Source organism: Pituophis catenifer, unplaced genomic scaffold, assembly GCF_029215685.1.
Source record: "Pituophis catenifer annectens isolate HBS135680 unplaced genomic scaffold, rPitCat1.0.hap2 SCAF_3, whole genome shotgun sequence".
Classification (NCBI taxonomy): domain Eukaryota; kingdom Metazoa; phylum Chordata; class Lepidosauria; order Squamata; family Colubridae; genus Pituophis; species Pituophis catenifer.
In genome coordinates, this window is record NW_027256883.1 from 216172073 (window position 1) to 216192225 (window position 20153).

The 20153-nt window shown below is 53.2% G+C and overlaps 3 protein-coding genes across 3 annotated transcripts; 1 reads left to right on the forward strand and 2 right to left on the reverse strand.

The window, feature by feature from the left end:
* Positions 1-2907: 2907 nt before the first annotated feature.
* Positions 2908-5537, forward strand: SNX21 (sorting nexin family member 21). The gene is made up of 3 exons (XM_070941885.1): positions 2908-3329; positions 3724-3881; positions 4366-5537. The coding sequence occupies exons 1-3, from the start codon at positions 3053-3055 to the stop codon at positions 5026-5028; spliced, it is 1098 nt and encodes a 365-aa protein (XP_070797986.1). The 5' UTR covers positions 2908-3052; the 3' UTR covers positions 5029-5537.
* On the reverse strand, positions 5476-9075 carry ACOT8 (acyl-CoA thioesterase 8). Its single transcript, XM_070941886.1, has 6 exons — positions 8940-9075; positions 8144-8280; positions 7456-7681; positions 6906-7063; positions 5930-6121; positions 5476-5824 (listed from the first exon to the last, which is right to left on the reverse strand). Exons 1-6 carry the CDS (start codon positions 9065-9067, stop codon positions 5703-5705), a joined length of 963 nt encoding a protein of 320 aa, XP_070797987.1. The 5' UTR covers positions 9068-9075; the 3' UTR covers positions 5476-5702.
* Positions 9076-17244: 8169 nt separating this feature from the next.
* Positions 17245-19868, reverse strand: SPATA25 (spermatogenesis associated 25). Its single transcript, XM_070940860.1, has 2 exons — positions 19805-19868; positions 17245-18026 (listed from the first exon to the last, which is right to left on the reverse strand). The coding sequence occupies exons 1-2, from the start codon at positions 19866-19868 to the stop codon at positions 17245-17247; spliced, it is 846 nt and encodes a 281-aa protein (XP_070796961.1).
* Between the last annotated feature and the right edge of the window lie 285 nt (positions 19869-20153).

A 20153-nucleotide genomic window follows, 5' to 3' on the forward strand; every position in this document is an offset into this window, starting at 1 on the left:
TCTTTCCAGAACGGCTGAAAACAACAGTTTTCTCTGTTATCAGGACATCTCTTTATTCGATGGTGGGTGTGCCATCTTCACAGTTTCAGCAAAACATTTGACACGTTTTTCCTTAAAAGTGAGGTTAAAGTCAGTCCATTGGAGCTGGGTGGCCAATAAGTTTAAATCAATAAATGCAACTGCATGGCGAGGCAATAGAACGATAGACTTAGAATAACTTTATTGTCACTGAATGTACACTGATCGGCATACATTAAAATGAAACTTCGTTGCGTGCAGCTGTCAAAGGGCCTCCACCTCCAATAAACAGCTGGCTTTAAAATGACGAATGGCTTTGGTCAAACTGCTAGAAGATTTTGTGCAGGGTCCATCATAGGCCGGTGTTTGGCCTTCTGCCACCAATAGCCTCCCACTGACCAGTCTGCTCCCACAGAGAGGGACTCCTCAGGGTGCCATCGGCCAAGTTATGCCGGCTGGCGACACCCAGGAGGAGAGCCTTCTCTGTCGGAGCCCCTGCCCTTTGGAATGAATTGCCCCCGGATATTCGTAACATCTCTGACCTCCGGGTCTTTCGCTGTGCTCTCAAGACCCTACTGTTCCGACAGGCGGGGCTGTCTAACTGAATGATTTTAAATTGGGTTTTAAATTGGGTTTTAATATTGGGTTTTAAAATTTGCCCAAAACTATTTAATGATTTTAATTAATTTTAACTATGATATTGTATATTTATGTTTTTAATTTTGGCTGTACACCACCCCGAGTCCTTCGGGAGAAGGGTGGTATATAAATAAAATTATTATTATTATTATTATTATTATTATTATTATTATTATTATTATTATTATTATTATTATTAATTATATATCAGAAAGAAATTTCACGGAAACAAGCGCAAAAGGCTTAACTTGGAAAGAAAAGCCGAACCCCACAGGAATGGGATGGGGGATGCCTGCCTTAGTAACAGCACTACTTAGAACAATTAACCAGTGGAACAAAAGTTGTGGGTGCTTCAACTGTGGAGGCTTTTAAGAAGAGATTAGACAACCATTTCTCTGAAATGGTGTAAGGTCTCCTACTTGAGCAGATGGTTGGACTAGAAGACCTCCAAGGTCTCTTCTAGCTGTGTTATTCTATTCTCTTATTCTGTTCTAAAACATCTTGGCATAATATCTGACTCAAGAGAAGTTAACAGCAAGATATAACTGCCAAAAAGCAAATGCAGCTTCAGGCTGTAGCATGGCTGGCTGGGGAATTCTGGGAGTTGAAGTCCACAAGTCTTAAAGCTGCCAAGACTGGATAACCCATTTCTCCCGAGGCCATGCTCCTGACTTTTCTAGTCCAACCCCGTGGTCAAGCAGGAGACCTTACGCCCTTTCAGACAAATGGTGGTTCCGTCTTTTCTTAAAAGCCTCCAGCGATGGAGCACCCACAACTTTTGAAGGCAAGTTTTCCCACTGATTAATTGTTCTCACCATCAGGAAATTTCTCCATAGTTCTAGTCTGGATCTCCCCTTGATTTCTTTCCAGCCATGGCTTCTTCTCCTGCCTTTTGGTGCTTTGGAGGATAGGTTGACCCCCTGCCTTCTTTGTGGCAGCCCCTCAAATATTGGAAGGCTGCTACGATGTCCCCCCCAGTCCTTCTTTTCTCTACACTGGCCATGCTCAACTCCTGTAACTGTTCTTCCTATTGTTATGTCTCCAGGCCTTTAATCATCTATTTGCTCTTCTCTGCACTTTTTCCAAAGTCTCAATCAACCGTCAAGTAGAAGCACGAAGGGGGCATTCAGGCTCCCACTTGGTCCAGTTTAAGTTAAGCTGACTGGAATCACTGAGAGTGAATTGGGCAGCCATATAAATTTCCATCAAGAAATCAATTTCCAGAGATGAGCTTTTAGGGAAAAACTTGTGAGCGACAAAACTGCTAAAGGAAAGTTCCTACCTTGGCAGCTTGAAGATGGGTGAACTTTGTGCTGGATAGAATTAGGTGAGATGAGCGGCTTTATAGATTGGATTAATAAAATAAAGGAATAAAATGAGTGTTACCATTGGCAAGATGGGCGGCTAATAAATTTTACAAATAAATCTCTTAGAACTCTTCTAAATGTTAATAAGGATACAGGTAGTCCTTGATTTATGACCAGAACTGAGCCCAAAATTTATGTTGCTAAGCAAGACAGTTGTTAAGTGAGTTATGCCCTATTTTATGGCTTTTCTTGTCACAATTGTTAAGAGATCACTGATGTTGTTAAGTGAGTAACCGTGTTGTTAAGTGTATCTGGCTTCCTCCTTGATTTTGCTTGTCAGAAGGTCAGAAAACGGGAATCACATGACCCCGGGACACTGTGACCGCCATAAATAGGCGCCAGCTGCCAAGCACCTGAATTTGGGCCCCATGAGCCTGGGGATGCTACAAAGGTTGCAAGTGTGAAAAAACTGTCATCTCTTCTTCCAGGGCCACTGTAACTTTGAAGGATCACTAAATGGACCGTTGTAAATCGAGGACTACCTGTAATCAAATAAATCAAATGAAATACTCGGGCACTTCCCGGCGGCCTCCCGCTCTCCAAGGAGCCGAAGGGCTGCCCAGCCGATCTGGAGCCTGCAGAGGGGCCGCCGCGAGAACCGGCGCGCTCCGGTGCCGAGCATCTCAGCCGGGCGCGGAGCTCAGGAAGGGCGGCGTTCGCGGGCGGGGAGGGGGACGCCTCGGGCTCCGGAGGGCGGCGGAAGACAGGCGCCCGCCCAGCAGGGAGGCCCGGCCCCGTTTCTGGCCAGCTGCGCGCAGGCGGCCCGTGGCCGGAGCCGCGGTGGCGAGAGGAGGAGGAGGAGGAGGAGCGGGGCGGCGCTTGGCCGGGAGAAGGGCGGCGGCGGCGGGCAGGGCGGCCCCTCGCAGGTGAGCGGCCAGCGGCTCCTCGGGGCAGGCGAGCAGCGGGACCGGCGACGAGCCCCACGGAGGGCGCCGCCGGGGAGGCCATCCGGCCCTCGGGGAGAAGGAAGGGGCGCGCGCCGGCCCTTCGCCCCCAAAGCCCCGCGGGGAAGCGCCCGCCGAGCCCCGATGGCCTCCCGCCTTCTGCACCGGCTGCGGCACGCGCTGGCCGGGAGCGGGGAGGCGGAGGGGCCGGCCGGGGGCTGCGCCGGGGCCGAGGACTGTCCGGAGAGCTCGGAGCTGGACGACGACACGGAGGGCCTGGCCACGCGCCTCAGCGGCACCCTCAGCTTCAGCAGCAATGAGGAGGAGGAGGAGGAGGAGGGAGCCCGGCTCGGGGCCGCCGGAGGGAAGCTGGGGGCTCTCTTGGATCTCGACCTGCCCGGAGATGCGGCGGAGATCGGAGGTACGGCGTGAAAGGGGCAGAGAACCAGGGCTTATATGCGGAGGGCAAGATCCGCCATAAATCCCACGCCCTGAATTTAGGTCGAAGTTCCCAATTCCCGGTTTAGAAGGGGAGATCCAAGCAGCTTCCCTTCCTGATGCCAAATCTGGCCTCCAGTAGAAATGCAATTCAGAATAACAGAGTTGGAAGGGCCCTCGGAGGTCTTCTAGTCCAACCCCCTGCCCAAGCAGGTGACCCTACACCAGTTCAGACTGATCAGTGTCCAATCTCTTCTTAAAAACCTCCAGTGATGGAGCCCCCACAACTCTGGAGGCCGGCTGTTCCACTGGTTAATTGTGGCTCCACGGGCCAACCCCCAGACTCACCTGTTGCTCTCTCCCCCCCTTTGGCTTAGAGTCTGGCTCCCCCCTGGCCGAGCAACGGGGCAGCCACCTGCTCACCCGCCAGTTGCAGGAGTTCTGGCGGAAATCGAGGGGAAGCTTTGTGCCCCAACGCCTCCTGTTCGAGGTCACCAGCGCCAGCGTGGTCAGCGAGCGCAACTCCAAGCACGTGGTGAGTGAAGGAGGGGGCTCAAAGGGGACCGGGCAGGAGCCCTCTTGCCCAGGTTGCAAGGAAGCGAGGTGCAGGGCGCTCCTGCTTTCCCCTCAACGAAGGCCAGCCCAAAGCAAGATGCAGGACTCCCAGGTATTGGAAGGACACCCTGTGGTTCCCCATAGTCTCAGCTGTCCCTTCTCCCCAAAGGGGCCTGCCCATACCTTTCAGTGGGGTTGGGGTCCTGGGGGGCAGCTGGCTTTGACTGTTGTCTCTTTCCTTCTGCTGCTGCATTGGGCACTCCGGGCTCAGAAGAGCCTCAGGTAATTCTCTTCGAGGGGCAGGAGCCGCTTCACCTTCCAACACCCCCCACGTCTCTGCCGCTGGAGGAGCCTCTGCAGGAAGCCTGTCAGTGGGAGGGTCAACAGGCTTTGCTGCGGGGAGGGGGATGGGCTGGGCAGCTGCTTCTCGCTCCCTCTTCACCTATTTGTCCCTTGGCACCCAGCTCTACACCATCTACCTGATCCGGGCAGGGCAATTTGACCACACGCCTGCCACCATCGCCCGCTGCTACTCCGACTTTGAGCGGCTGAACCGACGCCTGCGCCGCCACTTCAGCAGAGACATGGCGGGGGTCCCTTTCCCCCGGAAGCAGCTGTGGCACAACTTCACCCCTGCGACCATCACCAAGCGCAGCCGAGCGTTCGAACAGTTTCTCTCCCGCCTGCACGCCTCGCCCGAGATCCGCCGCTCGGCCACCTTCCTGGAATTCTTCTTCCTGGACAGCCTGCAGCGGGCACAGGGCTTGACTGGCAGGGGCCTCTACCCCCAGGCCTTGACCGCCTGGATGACCTCACAGCGGCTGCAGGAGAAACTGGGTGCCTGCCGCTCGGGGCATTTCTTGCTGACGCTGGCCGGTCTGACTGTCTGCCATCAAGAGCTGGAGCAGTGGGGAGAGGCCGAGGAGGCCTGCCAGCAGGCCCTGCAGCAGCTGGAGGGTCAGCAGAGCCACCCTCTCCTGGCTGCCCTCCTGCAGACCCACGTCCATCTGGCCTGGGTGCTGGGCAAGGACAAGCAGCAGGCAGAGACCCGTCTGCAGGAATCGGGGGAGGGCAAACAGCCGACATCCCCTTTGAAGGAGCTGCTGCTCAAACAGACGCTGCCCTGAGGAGCTGCCAGGAAGTGGGGGCACCAGATGAGAAGCAGAGGGGCATCTGCGAGAGGCCAGCAGCAAGAGCCAGTGCCATCTTCCTCTTGTGAGCTCTGCGTCTCTGCTTGCCCAGCAGCTGGATGGAGCTGGCTGGCCCGTTCAGAAGAGGCTTCAGAGGACGCAGACCCACAATCCCCCAAATCCTTCCAAGAAAGTGAGGTGATGACAATGGCTGTGTTGTCACTGAGCATCTGCAGGGCTGGCTGGCAGAGGGGCGGCAAAGGGCCCTCCTGAGAGGCTCCCCACAGGCTATTCTCGCTCAGTTGGGGGAGGCCATTAGGCACTGCCCAAGGCGGGACTCTGGCCGCAGCCTGAGAAGTAGGCAGGGTCTCCCCTCCGGCATTCGTTCAGGTGGAGCCACAGGAACGTCCGTCTTCCTTCCCCTCAGAAACCAGAGCTGCGTGGGATGCTTTACTCCCTTTATTAACTGTCGGGGAACAGAAGCCAGTCTCTAATAAATTAATATGCCCAAGGAAAGTGGGGTGCCAGTGCTTCCATCAGTAAGTGCCATCTCCAGGGGTTATGGGAATCCTTGTAAGCGACCGTCACCCACCGAAGACTCAGCCAGTGCAAGAGGGAGGGAGGGGGGCCTCCCCTTAGGAGAGGAGTACCAATGGGGAAGGAACAGACTGCTACAGTTTGCTGGTGGCAGGCTGCTCTTCCTGTACGCGGATTACTCCTTCCTGGGCACAGCTGACCGCCAACACACCATCTCTGCGCCACAGGCGGCCCTGTACCAAGCCCCGACTGCCACCTGTGGGGGGAGGAGGAGGAGAATGGAGAAGCTGCCACACCTCCTGCTGCTTTGGAGTCTCTCCTGCACCACCCACCTCCCACACAGGCTGGCCGAGGCGCTTACCGGCCCAGGGGCTCTCGCACTCGTACAGCATCCACTGATCGGTTCTGAAGGGCGCGTGGAACCACATGGTGTGATCGAGCGAGACCATGAACTTCACTGTGTGGTGCTGGTGTGGCAACAGGGCCGTCCGCAGGAACGCATAGTCCGAGATGTACGCAGCCACGCAGCAGTGCAGCTTCATGTCACATTCACCTGAAATGGAGAAGCCAACACTAGCGCCAAAGCCGGCACTGCCTGAAGGCAAAGCAAGGGGGTGAGTCTGGGGGCGGGAGGGAGAGAGGAGATTGGGCTACACAGGAAAAGGCAAGGCAGCCCTGTTCAACAGGCCAAGCGCTCTTCTGCCCGTGGGGGGTGGGAGGTGTCTTCGGCACACATTTCTTGCAGTGTTTGTAATCATCCCGAGGGCAGAACTGAGCATGTTAATTAAAAACCAGTAAACCGCCCAAAGCTCTAAATTTCACAAAATCATCTGCAGCATAGAAAACATAGACAAAGCAGCACAATGCTGGTCAGACTGCATCCTGAAGCAACTAGCCGGCAGAGGAGGAGGAGGAGGAGGAGGCAGCCACTCTTGGGCCTCGAGGGGGGCGGAGGCAGATTCGTTTTGAAGGAGGCGGCTCCTAAGCCCAGCCCCATAACAAGCACTTGTACTCAGAACCCCACTCATACAAACACGGTGCCTGAAGGGCTGGCGCTGTCCTTCCCAGGTGGTTCTCCCCTGCCAATAGGAATGTCCCCAACTGGCCCACCAGCAGAAGACAAGAGATGGGCTCAAAGGGACAGCTCTTCTGAAGGAGATGGGGCAGGAAGACCACCACTCCCCACAGAGCCTCCTCACACCACAAGAACCTTCAGCTGGCAAATGGAGGTCTCTGCTTTCTCCAGCTAGCTCTTCCCTCCCCTGGGAGCTGACCGAGAGCAGGGCATGATAAAACTGCTCTTGGAAAGCAGGCTGGGGTCAGGATGCGGGTCTTACCGATGTAGCCCTTGGCACGCACCCAGAAGAGCTGCTTGGGTTCCTGGGAATTCTGGTGGAAAAAGTCAGGTGGATTCACCGGCTTCATCTCAATTGGAACTTCCTGGGCCAGCATTCTCCGGAGTCCCTGCCGATATCTCTCTAGAAGGTTGGGATCCCTTTGGAAAAAAGGCAGATGCCAGTGTGAGATGCTAGAAATCACGGAGGCTGTGCCAGTACAGTACTTTCTGCCAAAGGTGGAGAAAAGTGGAAGCAGAGTGGAGACTGTGCCTCAGTCTGAGCTGCAGCAGCCTCGGCTCAACACACTGATGGCACCTCTGAGGCCCTGGATTCTGTACTGCTGCCAGGAAAAAGCAACGAATTTAGGATACACTCCCAACTGCCAGAGATACAAGAATCTCCAAGGAATTTCTCAGGGGCAGAGCTAAACTCTTGTCAGGGCCAATTCCTGCATTCCAGGATGGAGCGGCTGGGGCATCTCCCACTGAGAGATGCCAGGTGTGCCGTTGGCTCAGCACTGCAGCAAGCCCTCTTCCTCCCAGCCACTCACCGCAGATACTTCTGGATCAGCTGCTCCTGCGTCAGCAGTTCCTCTGGGAGCGGCACAGCCGGCATTTGGAACTGGTGCTGCACCAGGCTGGGCTGCCCCCGTTGGAAGGAAGCCTGGCATATAAAGATGGGCTTCCCATGCTGGATGGCCTTGACCGAGCGCACCGAGAAGCTCCTTCCGGTGCGGGTGCGCTCCACCTGATACAGAACAGGCACAGTGGGGTCCCCTGGAAGCCAGAAGAACCTGTTGTAAGCCCCCATTTGTCCCAGCCAAGGAACCCTGGTGACTGTGAGAATAATATAATCCAACCCCCTGCCCATTATATCCCACAAATAGCTGCCCCATCTTTTCTTAAAAGCTTTTGGCAATAGGACAGCAGCTTCAGGAGGCAGGGTATTCCACCACCTGGTCTCACGATCAGGAAAATCTGCCTCATTTCTTTTTGAATATCATAATGATGTATTATTATCAGCATTTGTCATTGATAATTTTATGGTTCAGGTATTTTACTTCTGTTTACACTCCTTTCATTTTTCTTCCTTTTTATTATGGTAAGCCACAAGTAAGAAATAAATTTAACAAATAAGTAAATTATAAGCAGAGCAGTTCCCAGCAGCACCCTCCTTTAAGTCTGACGGGCACCCTTGCTGGGCCTCCCACCCCTCCCTCTCCAGAAGCTGTTAATTACCTGCCCTCACAAAGTAGCAATGGAGCGAATGGACTTCCAGGTCGTCCGTCACGGCCTTGGCCGCTGCCACCAGTGCCTGGCCCACTATCTGCCCTCCAAAAAGACGCTGCGTGACCGGCACCCAGTAGTGCCTTCCCCTAAGGAGAAAAGAAGAGGAGAGTTATAGCTGGCAATGGCCGCCTCCTCGGGGGAAGCTGGGGGGGGGCGATGCAGGCTGGGGAGTCGAGTGGCTGCCCCCAAGCTCCCTCTGGTGCCAAGATTCAAGGCCAAATCCTAAGGCCCAGCCCTCCGCCTCCGTGGCAACATTCAGAGCCTGGGACCAGACTGGCTGCTTGTCCCCATGGATGAGGCGGCCACCCCACTGTTGGTTCACGAGGTAGACACAGCGGCCACCTCCAACACTAAACAGGGAAGCCTCTGGGCAGGGTGACTTCCACAGCTGCAGGCAGGCAGGAACTTGACAGGTCGAGCCCCAAAGGTGCTTTTCCAAAAGGGAACTGGACTTTCTAAAGAAACCTTTTAAGGAAGTGCTGTTGCCTCTTGAAAAAGCACCTTTGGGACAACCATGACCTGGATGACTGAGCATCTCCACAGACACTCGACAGGTCGAGCCGCCTCCTCCCCCTCCCCCTCCCCCCCTCAGCCCAGTGTTTCTTAACCTCGGCCGCTTGAAGAGGGGTGGACTTCAACTCCCAGAACTCCCCAGCCAGCCCCCTCCCTCTCCAAGCGGCCAGGGTCGAGAAACACCGTCCCAGCCACTTCGGCGGGAGGCCCTGGCGGCCCCGGCCCCGCTGACCGGAAGAGGTCCACGTCCAGAGGCTCCAGCTGCAGGACGCTGGTCAGCAGGACGCTGCGCAGGTCCCCCGCCGGCTCCGGCCCCTGTCCGGACTCTGGCGCCTTGCCGGCTCCCCTGGAGGACGCCATCTTGGACGGTCACGTGGCCGGGCCGGTGCGGAAGCGCTCTCCCCTCGGTCGGCTCCCGCGCTTCCGCTTCCGGCCAAACCAGGAAGTTCGTCCAAACGCCTTCAAATGAGTTGGCTCTCCTGAGAGATTGCATGAGAATTTTTCTTTCTTTCTTTCTTTCTTTCTTTCTTTCTTTCTCTTTCTTTCTTTCTTTCTTTCTTTCTTTCTTTCCCCTTTGCAATCCTTTCCCCCTTCTTCCTTTCTTTTTCTTTCTTTCATTTTCTTTCTCTCTCCCTCCCTCCTTCCCTTCCCTTGTTTTTCTTTCTCCTTTTTTTCTTCTCTTTCTCCTCATTTTCTTTCCCTTTTCTTTCTCCCTTTTCCCTTTTCCTTTTCCTTTCTTTTCCTCCCTTTTTCCACAGGCATCCAGGGGGAATGGAAGCAACGGCCCCTGAAGATCAAGGGGACAAAATCCAGGCTTTTGGAGCTGGGAAATCTGTTTTTGCAGAAAGGGGGACAGAAAGAGCATATCTCCTCCCTTAAGATAATTGTTAACATTTATTTATTTATTTATTTATTATTTAAATTTATATACCGCCCTTCTCCCGAAGGACTCAGGGCGGTGTACAGCCAAAAATAAAAACATAAAAATATAAAATTTAAAACAATTTAAAAATATATTAAACAAATTTGGACTGTGACCTGCAAAAGGAAGGGGAGAAAGTCGCTGGGAAGATTCTTAATTAAGGGGAAAGTTTGTTCTCCGAGCTTGTGGATTGGTTTTCTGAATATTTTGTTAACAGGCTAGGTAACATCTTCAGTGGCTGTCAGTGTCCCTGTTCTTCTGTTTATAAGGTTCTTAATCCCCAGAATGTCAGAGAGCTCCCAGGTTCCTCTTTAGCTTCTGAGCAATAAAATTGTATTTTTCCTCTGTCCCCATCAGTACATGCAGTTCAGGAAGTCTGACAAGCCGTAGGAGGCAACATGACCTGACCTGCATAGGGCAGAAATTACATGACATTTCACAGGACCTCTCTGTTTTAACATGTGCCTTCTTAAGGCAAGATGTGATAGCAGTGAGGTTTGCAGTGTATGGAAAACAATGTGGGATCTAAGCTTGACAGACTTTGGCCAAATCTGGTCCACTGCCCTTGGTTTAGGCATCATTTCCCAGCTTTTCTCCTTATCTGCTGTTAAAGAAACTGCATATTTTAAGCAGAGCTTTGGCCTGAGGCTTTGCTGGGTACAGATGCCAGAAGCCTACAGCAGCACTGCCTTCAAATCTTGCTCAGTGTCAGATGCAAGCAAGCAGAACCACTTGTGAACAGTCTCAAGGGCAGCTTGATTGTTAGTTATCTATGTTACAAGAATCTCACTGGAGTGACTGCATTCCCTTGGGAACTATCAGATAAGGCTTCAAGGATTCTCAGAGGGGTCAGGCTTTCTGCAGTGGAAGGACTCTTAAACTGGGCTCCCTCTTGCCACCTTCCCCCAGTCTAACTGGAGAATCTACCACATTCCATGATGTGTTTGGAGAATAGTGTTCCTCAGGGCAGCAGTTGGGCTTCCAAAGAGATTATTTGGGGAGGACAGTGTTAGCTGGCTGTTAACCAGGGGTGGGTTCTACTTACCTTTACTACCGGTTTGCAATGGGATTGTGTGCACTCGTGGGATCCAGGCAGCGCACCCCCATTCTGCGGGGGAAAAAAATCCCCTTCCATAGAATCAAAAAGGCTGGGAGGCCACTGAATTAAAACTTCTTTATTTATGTATTCAACACTCAAAAAAGAGAGGGGGTGGAGAATCACTTTATATACAGTTCAAACATCTGGTGTTTTTGGAATAACATCTTTTATTGCTTAGTATCATTTAACATATCTTTGATGCAACATGTATGCTCAGTAACTTTAATATGTAACATTTCATGGCATCCCGTGATAATCTTAGTATGATCTTGCTCACACTTGTCCTATTCAGGAGGCGTGTTTCCCCCATTAGGGTGAGTCCCAGCTGCTGTGATCATACATATTCTTCCCAGCCTGCCAAACCCAGGGAGGAGGTAGCCTGGCCCTTGGCAGATCTCTGGAGATGGTTATCAGCTTTCTGAAGAGGTGGCAGCACCAGTTCCCTCCCCCTGAACAGGTGTAATGGTGAGAGGCAATCCTCTTTTGCCCAGAGTGCCAACTCCAGTCTGGGTAACAATAACAGTTGGAAGGGACTTTGTAGGTCACCTAGTCCAAACAAGGAATAAGGGATGGAAACTGGAGATTCAACCTAGAAATAAGGAGGAATTTTCTGACCGTGAGAACGATCAACCCATGGAACAGAAGTTGCCTTCGGAAGTTGTGGGAGCTTCATCACTGGAGGCTTCCAAGAAGAGACTGGACTGCCATCGGTCAGAAATGGTGTAGGGTCTTTTGCTTGGGTGGAGGGTTGAACTAGATGACCTTCAAGGTCCCTTCCAACTCTGTTGTTATTACCAGTATTATTATTATTATTATTATTATTATTATTATTATTATTATTTAATCTTTAGTGAGATTCACAGCCTTAGAGGCTGGTTAATAGCTCAGCAGCTCGAGTCCTAACCAAGGACCTAGGAACTGTTAAGGTATCGTCGGAGGATGTAAGCTGTTCCGAGTAAGGTGGTTTTTTGTAGAGTCAAAATGTTCAAGTCCGGCAAATTTAGAATTTCTAAATAGCGGGGTAGCCCTTTGGGTATTGCTCCAAGGGCTCCAATTACAATCGGGACAACACACGATTTCTTTTTCCACAGTTGCTCAACTTCAATTTGCAAGTCGCGGTACTTTGTGATTTTTTCTTGCTGCTTATCTTCAATCCGTGCATCACCAGGTATTGCAATGTCAATGAACCATACTTTTTTCTTTTCAATTACTGTTATGTCGGGTGTGTTGTGGACCAAGTGCCTGTCAGTCTGAATCCTAAAGTCCCACAAGATCTTGAGTTTCTCATTCTCTAAAACTTTCTCAACCTGATGTTCCCAGTGGTTTTTGCTGTACTCAAATCCAAATTTCTGGCACAATTTCCAGTGGTGATGATGATGATGATGATGATGATGATGATGATGATGATGATGATTAAACATGAAACTCAGTCAACTGAACATTCAAAAATGCATCACAAATACGATTGACTGGTGCTAATGGTTGATACGGGTTGCTGCCAGCGTCCTAGGTATCAACCAAGTACCCTTTTAGGATGTATGATGTTCCAAGTAGCACAGTTTTTTGCAGTTCCGCTGGTGTTATTGCAGGAAGCTGCAATTTGCTGATGTTATAAAATTATATAAAATTGTTATAAAATTCTTGGACATGGTACCTATTATTATGGTTGTTATTATTATTAACTTCATGAAACATGAAACATAGTCAACTGAACATTCAAAAATGCATCACAAATACCACTGACTGGCGCTAATAGTTGATGTAAGTTGCTGCTAATGTCCTAGGTATCAACCAAGTACCCTCTTAAGATGTATGATGTTCCAAGTAGCGCATTTTTTTGCAGTTCAGCTGGTGTTATTGCAGGAAGCTACAATTTGTTTATGTATCTTATAAAATTCTTGAACATGGTACCAAGTGCCCCGATGACAGTGGGTATCACTGTTACATGTTTCATCCATAGCCATGTAGTTTCGATGGCCAGGTTGCGATATTTCATGATTTTTTCCAGTTCTTTTTCTTCGACTCTGGCATCACCTGGTACTGCAATGTCAATAAATTGTATGTTTCGCTCGGCTGTCCGAGGCGCCCCTCTCCTTCACCTGGCCCTACAAGACAGGTTCGGTCCAAAGACCCATCGGCAGCGGCTGGTCAGTCAGGGTTTTCGCAGGGCTCATCAGAGCTTGGCTCAGTGCTGCCCCCTGGTGACACCTCAGCAGAACAACAGGGCTAGTCTGGGCCACCTTCGATGGAACCCTGAACATGGGAAGGGCATCTGCATCTATTGGCTACAGTCAGCTAAATTGTGGTCTGGCACGTTACATGAAGCGTTTACTCCTTTATTTAAAACATTGCTACAGCTGCCTATTTTACAATAAACTGCGGGCAGCTCCCTGTCTCATCAAGTCCGGGTCCCCCAATTGTTTCTAAGCTGGGGAACATCTTCCTTGAGCCCATGTGTGGCTCCTCCTGGGAAAACGGTACCCGGGGGACCCAGCTGGCTCCTGAACCAGGCTCAGTCAGGACTCCCCTGCTGATGATCTGCGCTGCCACCCCGTGTGTGGCAGGTTTCCTACTACGGTGCCCACTTGCTTGTTCCGTCCAAAAGGAAGAGCCTGCGGACTTCTCCTTGGTATTTTGTTTTTATAGGCAAATTTTGGCAGCCAGAGAAATATTCAGAGCTGCCTGGCCCGGGAGGTTGGCCCTTTTGTTTTCCGTGGTTTTGATGAAAAAGGTTTTTAGGTGGGACAGGCAACCGGGCGTCGTAGAGTCTGAACGGACGGACACTTCGGGTGCATTGCCTTTCAGAACCGGTGCCTGGACCGCACCTCTGGAAAGAAGATCCCCCGGAGCAGAGTTTATTCGGTTTGGGGGGCAAGCAAGCCAGTTCTCGGCTGGCGACACAGCCCGCAATGGCCTTGGCCGCTTTGCAGTCTTCGAAAGCTGGGAAGGGGGGCTTTCTGCGACTGTGTTTCCAGGACTAGGGGGTTGGACTAGGTGACCTTTAAGGTCCCTTCCAACTCTTAGAATTTGTAGGGTAGAAGACAGGCAGCGGCCCAAAGGCCCGGCTCTTATCCCCGCGAAGGGCCCCAACCCCGTCCCTTCCTTTCGCGATGGCTCGCCTGGAGCGGTGGGTGCCGGGCTGCCCGGCCAGCCGCGCCCCTTCCCCGCGCGGTTCCTCCCGCAGAGGCTGCCCTGTGCCGGCCCTTCTGCTTCCTCGCCCGGTTTGGGTTTCTCTTTATTCGCTCCATAAAAAGCGGAGGATCGCGCAGCCCCGGCTCCCTCTGCTCCCGCCGATCGGCTCTCCTGGCCAACGGGGGGCGAGGCAACAGCTGCCCAGCCGCCCTTCGGGGACCCGGCCAAAGCCTTGGGTGCCGGTCCAAGGCCGGTTTAGGACACGCGTCTCTCGGCCCCGAAGTCTCCCAGCCGTCTCGCCGCCACACGCGGCCGATGCAGAGGGTCGCGCGAAGCTCCCCCCCCCCCCCGCCTCGCTCCCGGCTCCTTGGCGGACGAGCGGCGCCTGCCAGTCCCGCCCGCTGAAGTTTGCCCGTCGAAGGGGGGGGCGGACTCAGCCCGGGGCTGGTGGGTGCCGAGATGGGCGGCTGCTCCGAGCCGGCCAAGGCTTAGGAGGCATCCGCGGGAGACCCTGGAGGCTGCAATGCTGGCCATTTCCACAGATCTGAAAGCTGCCGAGGTTGGATAGCCGCGATCTCCCGTCGCTCCCTGGAAGTCCCCCCGGAAACGCCAAAATGCAAGGGGTGTTTTTGTGAACCCCCGTCTGATGCCCATTCCCCACCCCCACCCCGGCTCACCAAGATGAAAAGACCCCGCAGGCCTTGGGAAGGAGGCAGCCAGCACAGGTAAGCCTTGACTTATGACCACCACTGAGGCCAACAGTTTTGTTGCTAAGTGAAACATTTGATAAGTGAATTTGACAACCTTTTGTGCCACAGTTAAAGTGAACCTGCAGTTGCTAAGTGAGTCACACGGTTGTTAAGCAAATCTGCCTTCCCCATTGGCTTTGCTTGTCAGAAGTCACAAAAGGGGATCACATGACCTGGGGACATGGAAACCGTCGTAAATAGGGGTCAGTTGCCAAGCATCTCAATTTGGATCAAGTGATCACAGGGATGGTGCATGGGTATAAGTGTGAAAAACAGTCATAAGTCGGTGCTGTTGTAACTTTGAACATTCACTAAATGAATGTAGAAACTTTGGAAACCATGCAGGGAAGAGCAACTAAGAGGATTAAAGGCCTGGAGACTAAAACGTACGAAGAACGGTTGCAGGATTTGGGGTTTGGCCCGTCTGGAGAAAAGAAGGAGCAGGGGGACCTGACAGCAGCGTTACTTACAATATTTGAGGGGCTGCCCCAAAGAAGGGGGGGTCAAGCTATTCTCCAAAGCCCCTGAAGGCAGAACAAGAAGCAACGGAAGCAGAGAAGCAACCTAGAAATAAGGAGAAAGTCCCTGACAGAACAGTTAACCAGTGGGATGGGTTGCCTTCAGAAGTTGTAGGTGCTGGTTTTGAAGAAGTTTGCACAGCCATTTGTCTGAAATAGTAGAGAGTTTCTTATTTGAGCCGGGGGGTGGACTGGAAGACCTCTGAGCTCCCTTCCAACCCTGTTATTCTGTTATTCTGCTTCAACCGCTCCACCTGACCTGCCGTTTCAGCCAGGCCTCCCGGCTGCTGGGCAGACACACCTGAGCTGTGCTGAACTCAGAAGGAAGCTCTCTGGAATCATGGTTGCCCCAAAGGAGCCTTTTTTTTCAAGAGGCAACTGGGCTTCCTTGTTTTTCTTTGAAGACGTTTCGCTTCTCATCCAAGCAGCTTCTTCAGCTCTGACTGGATGGAGGGGAAGGGAAGGGAAGGATTTATATGCAACTGTCTGCAAGGAGTATAAATCCTTCCTTTCCCCTCCATCCAGTCAGAGCTGAAGAAGCTGCTTGGATGAGAAGCGAAACGTCTTCAAAGAAAAGCAAGGAAGCCCAGTTGCCTCTTTTTTTTATTTATTTATTTGATTTATATGCCGCCCTTCTCCGAAGACTCAGGGCGGCTTACAATGTGTTAAGCAATAGCCTTCATCCTTTTGTATATTTATACAAAGTCAGCTTATTGCCCCCACAAACTGGGTCCTCATTTTACCTACCTTAGAAAGGATGGAAGGCTGAGTCAACCTTGAGCCTTGGCGAGATTCGAACCTGCAGTAATTGCAGGCAGCTGGTCTTAATAACCAGCTTAATAACAGGGTGCCTTAGACCACTGTACTACCAAGGCTCTTGAAAAAAAAGGCTCCTTTGGGTCAGAAGGAAAGGATTTGCAGCAGGGAGGAGTGATCCAAAGGACAAGGGGGGGGGACTTCCAGCTGGGGGGGCTGATCCTGATGACCAGTCGGAAGTCTTGAGAAGTTCCCAGGATGAATCGTTGGATAAATATCTGATACAGGTAATCCTCAACTCACAACCATTTGCTTAGTGACCGTTCAAAGTTACAACGGCACTGAAAAAGTTACTTATGGTCTGTCCTCACACTTATGACTGTTACGACAGCATCCCCATGGACCAATCACCACACCTTGGGGAGTTGGCAACTGACAGGGAGGTACGACAGTTGAAGCCTCCTGGAGTCGTGTGATTTGTGACCTTCCCAGCCAGCTTCTGACAAGCAAAGTCAACGAGGGAAGCCAGATTCGCTTAACAACCACTGATTCACTTAACGACTGCAGTGATTTGCTTATCATGACAAGACAGGTCATAGAATCAGGCGTGGTTTACCTAACGGCCACTTTTCTTAGCAATGTAAATTCTGATCCTAATTGTAGTCATAAGTGGAGGACTACTTTAGCGTGTTTTCTAACCCCCGAGCTGAGCCAGGGCAGCCCCAGAGGAATTCACCCGTTGCTGGGCTGGCTGACGGACGGACTGGGCCTTCGGTTCAGGTGGGGGCATAATGGGAAGATCCTCTGTTCCTTTCTCCCTCTCTGGCCCCTCACAGAAACTTCTTTCTTTGGTAAAAGTGGTGGGATTCTATGGGATGCAGTCCTGTCCCTGACAGACGGATGGGCTTTGCTGGTGGGGAGGAAGGGGAGCAGCAGCCAGTCGTGAAGGACAGTCACGAGGCTCCCCCCTCGTCTCTGGGCCAGAGCACCTCCAGCTGGGCAGGGAAGGTCTCCTCCGGCCTTCGCCTCCTGCTCATCCCCCCCCCCAAGTGGGGCCTCTGAGGATCCCTTGCTAGCAGTCTCCCTGACTGGTCCGTGCCTGCTGATCATTCCTGGCCCCAGTCAGAGGATGGGGGGCTCCCAGCAGCCCTGCATGGAGAGCGGCCTGGCAACGAAGGGCAAGCAGGGGCAGGACCGGTCGCAGGGAGGTCAAGCCAAGCCAGCTGGGAAGGGCTGGCATGAGCAGCCGAATTGGGGCGCTGGGTCAGGGACACGAAGGGCAGCAAAGGTCCAGTTTTTTCCATTCCTTTATATCGGATTCTCAACCCCCCTCATCCCCCACCCGAGGGAGTCTCTGGCTGCTACTTCTCCAGCTGGGCCAGGAAGAGGGGCAGGAGGCTCCGGTGGGTCACTCGCCTGCGCTGCCGGTCCCTCTTGCAGGAGGACCCCAGGCGCTGGAAGGCCCCCCACTGCCTCCTCGGGGACCCTTCCTCTGGGCCCTCGCCGGGGTCCAGGTTCTCTGCCATGAAGCACTGAGCAGCATGGATCATGTCTTCCTCACGCACACCGGGCACGGGGACAGTGGGGATGCCCGCGATCATCATGGCCAGGGTCAGGATGCAGATGTTGGGGGGCCAGGGCAGTCTGGGCTGGGCATCCCTGTCTCCGTTCAGCTTGGTCGACATCACGAAGACCCCCCCACTGGGCAAGAAGCCCCACTGGGCCAGGGCAAAGTCCCCGCCAGAGCTCAGGGGCTGCTGCTGTGGGGGCTGCGGGGGCCCCGTGGGGAGGTAGAGCCACCGCTCGGCCGGGTGCTCCAGCGGGAACTCCTGGGCCACGTTCTGCAGGGGGAGCCTGCAGCAGGAACCCTGAGGGGGCTCCCAAGGGTCCGTGCTCCCCTGCTGGAGGGCCCCTGGGGCCAGGCACGACTGGGCGAGGCTGGGCACCGAGGGAAGCCGCGTGGCACCGCCCTGCAGATGACCCGTCTGCTTGGCCTGCGGTTTCCTTCGCAGGAGCCCCGGGGGGCACGGGATGCCAGCTGAAGGAGAGGCCTCCCGTGGCACCTGGGCAAAGGGGCTCAGCCGACTCCGTGGGGCCTCTCTGGACTCGCTGCTGCTGCTGCTGCCACTGGCGGTCGGTTCTCCTGTTCAGGGGACAACATGCCCGCTTGAGAGTCTGCCCTATTTTCTGCCGATGCAACAACCAGAGGGGGTGAGGGCAGCTGAAGGATAATCCCTCCCCCCTTTCAGCAGGTCAGGCCAGAAAGGGGGAGCCCAGACCCCTGGGCACTTCTGGGCACAAGTAGAGTTTCCACTCCCCGCAACTTCTCTTGCTCAAACCTCTTCCTCAGAGGAACCAGGAACCACCAGAGGCCTTTTCTGTCATTTGCACCCACTTAGTTGCCCACCTCGGGAGCTGGCAAAGAGCGTAAGAGGCTCAGTGTGGGGTGCCCCACTGGAACAGCCATTACTCCTCAGCCTGTGAGCCCCGGAAGAGCAGCAGAGCCCCACTGAATGCTGACAGAATGCCACTCTCCTGGGTGAAGTTGGATGGGCATGGCCTGTGCCAGCTGGGCCCCAGCAGGGATGTTTCTGCCCATAAGGAATACTAAGGGATATGGAGGCATCCGAGCAGATTCTGCTCCCCAGCTGCCTTGGCAGACCGGATCTTGGACAGTTGGAGAAGAGCTGCTTTCTCTAGGACAATGGACTATATGGAGAAGGGACCTTAGAGACTATGTAATCGATCCCCAATACCCAGCCAACAGCCCTCCTTGAAAATCTCCTGCAGGGAGGAATCCACCCCTATTTTAGGCAGGATGTGCTACCAGTTAGTCTCTCCCACAGCCAACGAATGTCTTTTAATATTCATTTTCCTTTATTTTCATTCTGACCCACTGGTCCTCCCCCTTCTCCTCACCAGTCCACCCACCCACACTCACCCCCCCCCCCAGGCTGCTCTTTTGCAAGCGAAATAGGGTCAGCCTCTTCAAGTGCTTCTGAGGAGGGTTGGTCCCCAGTTCCCTTTTCTCCTCTAACCCTCCCAGTTTCTCCAGCTATAATGGTGGCTTCCCAGGCTGACAAGGATTTAGAAAAGGGTAAAATACCCCCTCATAAAAGGGGGGGGAGGGGGTTAAACTGACTCTTTAAACATCTGTGGAGATTCTCCATCCTGCTTGTTCCAAGGTGCTTTTTCCAAAAGGCAACTGGATTTTCTTGGTGTTTTCTTTGAAAACGTTTCGCTTCTCATCCGAAAAGCTTCTTTATTTCTAACTTCAGAATTCCCTGAAGAAGCTTCTTGGGTGAGAAATGATTTCAAAGAAAAAGAAAGAAAAAGAAGAAAGCCATTGTTTTTGGAAAGCACCTTTTGGAGACGGCCTCCCTTCTAACCCTCCCCAGTTCCTCTGGGTCTGCGATGGTGGCTCCCCAGGCTGACAAGGATTCGGGAAAGGGTACAATAACTCCCACTCCCCCCATAAACCCTCTGCGCGGCGACCAGACCCATCCGGCTGCCAGTTCAAGGAAAAGCAGCGAAAGGGGAAAGGATCCCACCCAGAGATCTTTTGCGCTTCGGTTGTCCTGGAGGGGAGCTGGTGGGGTGGCCGGCTGCTGCTTCTGCTCCGTCCCTTTCTTAGCCAGTCTGGCTAAAGAGACTTAGGAAAGAAGTTCTACTCAGAGGTCAAAACCCCCAACTCTGCCCCTGTGAAAAGAGCAGAGCCCGGCAGGGCACAGGGAGGTCCACGCCCTCACACCAGCCCTGTAATCTGTGTGGCTTGTCTAGATTGCCCTGATCATGCAACTGGAGATGGCTGAGGCCTGTCTCTGCAGCGCCCCACGCTCTGCTCAGGATCCCCATTTCCAGGCCCTTCTGGCACAGCTGCCAAGCCAAGTTCAAATTGTTTGGGGGGGGGGACAGTAATACCTTGGTGGGATGGTGCAAAGGAGGCCGAGGAAGCTTTTTCCAGGCCCCCACAAAAGGCCATCATCTATGCTGCAAGCTGGTCAGCGCTGCAGTGCCAGTGCTGTCCTCTGGCCACCCCGAGTGCCCCCCCATTCTAGAACCAGCATCACAGGGTGTGGGCCTTATGTCACACAGGGCCACTGAGGTCTCTGCTCTGGTGGTCAGGTGGCCTGAAGTGACTGGGACCTCCGTCCCCTCCCCCAACCCAAACCTTCCTCAAGAGGTGCTGTTGACACCTCAGGATTTGGTCATTCTGATGATTGCTGTAGATTCACAGGTTGAAGTGAGAGAGATAAAATCCAGGCCTCCG